The 5,482-nt window shown below is 54.2% G+C and overlaps 1 protein-coding gene across 1 annotated transcript; it reads left to right on the top strand.

Moving 5' to 3' along the window:
• Positions 1-986: 986 nt before the first annotated feature.
• On the top strand, positions 987-2,246 carry FIBRA_04519 (uncharacterized protein; the record flags this gene model as incomplete). Its single annotated transcript, XM_012326314.1, has 3 exons — positions 987-1,014; positions 1,069-1,258; positions 1,307-2,246. 3 exons carry the CDS (start codon positions 987-989, stop codon positions 2,244-2,246), a joined length of 1,158 nt encoding a protein of 385 aa, XP_012181704.1.
• Positions 2,247-5,482: the final 3,236 nt, after the last annotated feature.

Genomic DNA, 5,482 nt, shown 5'->3' with positions numbered 1-5,482 from the left:
GCTCAGCAAAGAAACACCCGAAATCGATGGCCAGGTTCTTGTCAGTGCTACCCTGGAGCCGGCAGCAAAGGGAAGTATCGATCTTTTCGGCCGAGCTTGGTACTTCGATATGCCCCGTTCACTTTATGCTTGTCTGTGCTCGTTATATCTTGCCATGCCGATGAGACTCACAGCTATCGCATTCAGGCTACTAGAACTTTAGTGCGCACAGTAAGATAAGCCCGAGAACATGGATTACATGTAAATCTTAATTCCAATGTACTCTGTGCTCATACAAATTAATGGCTCGCGCATAGCCAAGGTCTCTCGTTGGCAGCCCTTCAATAATAGTCGCCTTGAATTTGATGTGTGAGGTCGCCGCTGTATAGCGCATAGCCTGGATCCAGGAAACGGGATTTTAGCAGAGCTGCTAGGTAGTGCAAGTGCAATGTGAACTGTACGTATACCAGAACATGATCCGATGTCCACTCTGGTCTATATCCAATTATCGAGGCGGTTTCGTCCTGGGTTCGTTGAAGAGATACTGACTGAATGCATTCTTGCTCAGGTGATTCTTGTTCCGAAGTCTGGCTATTCTTCCTTCGGACGTTGCGACTGCACAATCAAAACACGAGAACAACTAGGACAGCCCGTGCCTATGTGATGATCTTGAGCGGAGATGGGACCACAGCTTGAAGCATGGCTGCCTCTAACGAGCTCAGAACGAATGTTCGGACGGAAGATTGCAACGGACGCAAGCTAGCATGCCGCGGCGCGAGACAGCGGGAGGCGGCGAGCCATGTGGATGATGACCAGACAAGTGGCAAGATCCGCTCAAGCTTGAGGGGAAAATTAATTTTGACCAGAGCTAAGTAAGTGGATAGCCTACAGCGTGGGATAAGTTAGCAGAGGGGAAACAATCCGGCCATTGCCGGATAGAAAGCGGGCGAGGTTGGTCGTCCACGCCGCTCCTCCTTGCTCCTCCTCTCTCAGTGATCTCCACCTCCATGGCCACCTCGCTCGACGCCCCCACTCGTGAGCTGTCCGCCCTGCCGTCTGACCTGCATTCTCATATTATCTTGTTTGCAGACCAGACTTCGTCCATCATGACAACCCTTTCTCCCTCGTCCCCGATCGAGTTGCGCCATATCACCTCCAACACCCACCTCGCCAGCCCCACCCGCGAGCGTAGGCTCTCCAAGCGAGCCTCACAACACCTCCGGACACACCGCATGGGCTCACGCTCGCCATCGTCAATACCGTCGTCACCCACATCAGTGTAAGCACCGCATTCTGGCCTCCTCGGTCCATCCTGACCACCCTCTAGCCACTCCTCCTCTTCTGCCATCTTTGAGCGCGATATTGAGCCCATCACACCAGCATCAGCATCGCTTTCCATCTCATCTGACCCGCATCGCATTCCGAGGGGCAAGATCTCCGAGCAGCTTGAGCACTCCGTTCCGTCCGTACTCGACAGTGCAGCAGCAATCCTCGCCGGTGCAGAGTCGCACGACGATGACTTTGACTCAATCTCTATCGTTTCCCCCGCTACGCTCGATGCGGGCTATCGCAGTGGCTTCACGAGTCCCATGTCCCGCCTGAGCAGCCGTAGCCCCTCCCCGACCGCCATGGGCAACAGGAAGAGCCTCCTGTTCGCCACAAGCCCCCTACAGAATACAAGCCCTCTCCAGAGCTCTCCTCCGATTCGCCCGACGATCCAGACAAGTAGCCCACCTCCCGTGGCTGTGCCTCTCTCAGCCACGCCGGCGACGCCAACGTCGGCTTATTATTCTGTACCTTCGACAGAGGCGGGCTCGGAGGCGTCTTCTCCGACTACGGCGACGCACCATGAGCACCCGATGCACAATCTGCCTCCGCAAGCAGCCATCATGATCCCGACGACAGTGATCTCACACCCGCCCTCTCCGAAGAACGCGACCAAGCGCCTCTCATTTCTCTCGTACATGGACCTTCTCACGTCGGCACCCGCGTCAACATTGCCACTATCTAGCTTTACGTCGTCGGCGGTCGTCTCTGAGCCGCCCCCACACCTTCAAAGTGTGATCGGCCTCCCGCAAGCGCACTATGCCGCGAGCTCCAGCGCGGGTAGCATCCATGGCGCTGCGGGCACGGTGCTTGAGCGTGAGATCGCGTCGGGGATGCTGGACGATGTCGGGGGCGAGTGGGAGCGCGAGGGACTCGGGCGTGGACTCGAGGAACGCCTCGAAGCGCTCAATGCCCTGCCTGTCGGGCCTGGGAAGGCCTGAGGTCTGACCGGTGACCAGCTATCCAAATGCAGATTATATGCGTCCCCAGTGCCATCCACATTATCTTCTTCAAGCGCGCATTCACGTTGTCCATGCGTGCTCGTATGCTCCCTACTTCTTTGGGGCCGCTCGGCCCTTTCTTCGACTTTCCTCGCGTGTGCGGTTTGGACGTCATTCAGCCTCTTTGACTTTTGCCTCGACCCGGAAACAGAATATTCTAGCGTTTAGCGTATGTCTTTTCTAATTTTACGTGATGACGTGACCTCCCTTCCCGAATCCCGATTCTCTATGTGGCTGTTTCCACTGACTTTTACGGTGATGCGAGGCGATTCGGTTCGTGCAGATACAGATACAGATAAACTCACCCCGTCCAGCTCATGCACGCGGGGTGTACCCATATAATCACCAAACGCCGTGCTTAAATACTACGCTTCGATGCTGCGTCGCTCGGTTATTTATGTGTAGTATATACCCCCCTTCCCGTATGCCTGTAATTTCTCGATTCACCGTGATTGACTATGAGCGTGTATGTGTGTCCCTTGTGATTTGGTGCTACTTACTGCGGGTGTCCAAATTGACTACATTTTTTTGTACTTTGTCTGCTGCAATTTGTTTAAATGCGTCCAGCATGTTTGCACTGGCATCATCTGTATTAGTGGCTATTGGCCAGAAGGCTCAGGTACAGTGTTCAGTGTTGGGTTGTCTCAGAGATCTATTTGAGATCATACTATTATGCACATACACACACAGAGGATCAGGATATTATGCATACAGAGACCAGCAACATCCTTGCAAAAGATTGATTGATGTGATGATGCCTTTGGAACATAAGACCAATATCATTGCACCCAGATCTCGGACCTGAACAGAATTTTGCTACTCATCCATCTCAGTGCCCATCCAGATGGCTTGAATTTGATCTACGCAACGACAAGGCACAACAGATTCGGCGCGTACAAATCGTCTTCGTGCCCTGTATCTGTTGGGATGTGACACGCTGACGGCATCCCCGCACAGGTCAGGGCCACAGGGATCGTTGTCGCGTCAGCTGTATCTGTTGATATTTGCGCTTTGACGGTAGCCTTGCACAGGTCGGGGCCAGCGACAATCGTGCATGCGTTTGCTACTTGCTACTATACTCGCCGACACTAGCCACGTTCGTCAGTATGCAGGATTCAATATTCACCGCCGAGTCTGGCCCTCGACACAACGACGAGGTGCGATCGCGACCCCCGTGTCATCGGCTGCGTGTTTCGTTGGGTCATCATTATCAAGCACTTGCGTGCGCCAAGGCTGCCACCGTGCCGCTCGGAGAAGTCCAGGATCTGGTGGACGGGTTCGTCAGCGCATATATGCATGAAAGCTAGAGGGGAATATACATGCGCAAGAGCGCGCACACGGTGGATACAGTGTGTCGTGCAACCAAAACGCGCGATGCGCCCGGGAGAGGGCAGCTCGTGTGGGATGGAGATGCGCCGTGCGGTCACAGAGGTGGCATATATTGAAATGCTAGTAAGCACATGCCGTGACCGCGAGAGCGGGTATAATCGCCCTGCGTGGGTCGAGTGACGCTGCATTCATCCCCGCCCGTGTCCTGGGAATGGTTCAATCTACGACGGGACCGTAGGTCTTCACCTGAACGTCGTCGTATTTGCGATGGCACGCATTCTCCAAGATGGATGTCATCCCCGCGCGCGCGTGTGTGTGTGTGGCCAGCGCCCAGCGGAGACCGAGTCGGCGGCACAAAAAATCTCTCTCCGGAGTAGACGCATGCCATTGCCATGGATATGGCCGGACATAGCGTGAAGTTACATTCTAAGCGTCGCCCCTGCCAGAGAGTATCTGAAGTAGGAGCAAACTTCACGGACAAGAGATTGAAGAGGAGACTAACGGTGAGAGGTGGGCTCGCACAGCTGAATGGATAACGCCAGCAAAATAGCCTGCAGAACAAGACACCAAATTGCGAGTGCACTTCTCCCACCGGGGGTATCTGACGATTGTTCCAGGCCAAGCCAGGTTTACCATGTCAATTTCTTGTATATATATAAGTTACTTGCAATACTTGCGGCGGACCAGGAACAACAGAAAAGAGGCTCGCCAACAAATACTGCAGCATCCATGATCTAGATATTCTGTTATGACTGTGTGATATGTTCATCGTGGTCCCAGAGACAGTGTGTATCCAGTCCCCAGGACCACAACAAGCACATCGGATATTTGTAACAGAACACACACCGAAGGGAATTACGGGCCATCTGCAAGTGGCATTGGCGAGCCGGGATACGTACCTCAGCCGATAAGTGCGGCCATTTGTCCGACCTGCGCTTTTGGACCAGTTTGAACCTCGACCCTGTACAAAAGGCGCCATTCGAGTCACTTTGCCTGATATGTGCATTGCGGAACTGTCGGGGGCCCGGGTAAAGAAAATGTTCGACGTGCCAGACGTGAGTCGGCATAGCAGCGCACCCTGCGCACGACGCCCTGCGGTCGTTTATGGCCGCCACGGGCCGCGTAGAGTCATGTCAGCGCGGTTGCGCTGGACAAGACATTGTTCGCATGGTCTATGGTCCGGCGGGCTCCCGCCGAGCTCTGTCCTCTGGGTTGGGCTGTGCGCGTGAGTGCGCGAAACATATGATGATCTGCAATGGAGAAATATCATATCCCTGGTGATGTTGGGCTGATGAGACGGCTGAGGCCCAGTATTGCTGCTGCTTATCCGACCGACCATCACATCGTCGTCAAGCATAGATCGTCAGATTGACTGTGTGTTGTGGCCTGCTAGCAAGGAGTCAGTGGCTTGGATCAAGTTGAATGAGAGGTAAGACGAGGCCCATCATGGCTTGCTAATACCCGATCAATCAGCTGCATTGATCAAGAGGTGGGGGGGGGCGTATGGTTTTCACGATGCTGAGATGGCTGTGCAAGCAATGATCTAGCGGCAGTGGCCACTAGATTGCTCAACTGTGGGTGATAGAGATCGGGGACATTGCGGAAGCAGATTAGCAGCCTCAAGGACCGATTGTCATCCTGCCAGGCCCTCGGGTGAAAGGAGGGTGTTTTATTCTTTCAGTCATGTTCACAGAGCGAGACCGTCGCTCCGGGAAAGTCTACGATACCCGGAGATTTACAAAGCTTTAGCTTGGCAGGTTGTGATAGATAGAAAAAGCGGGCGATGCGCGGGTGAGCGGAGACGAGAAGCCGGAGAGACAGACGCTAGCGCGAGGAAAAGAAGACGC

This window comes from Fibroporia radiculosa (genome assembly GCF_000313525.1).
Source record: "Fibroporia radiculosa TFFH 294 genomic supercontigs, scaffold3164, whole genome shotgun sequence".
NCBI classification, from domain to species: Eukaryota; Fungi; Basidiomycota; class Agaricomycetes; order Polyporales; family Fibroporiaceae; genus Fibroporia; species Fibroporia radiculosa.
Note: the sequence above shows the minus strand (reverse complement) of the source record. Positions and strands in the feature narration are given on the sequence as shown.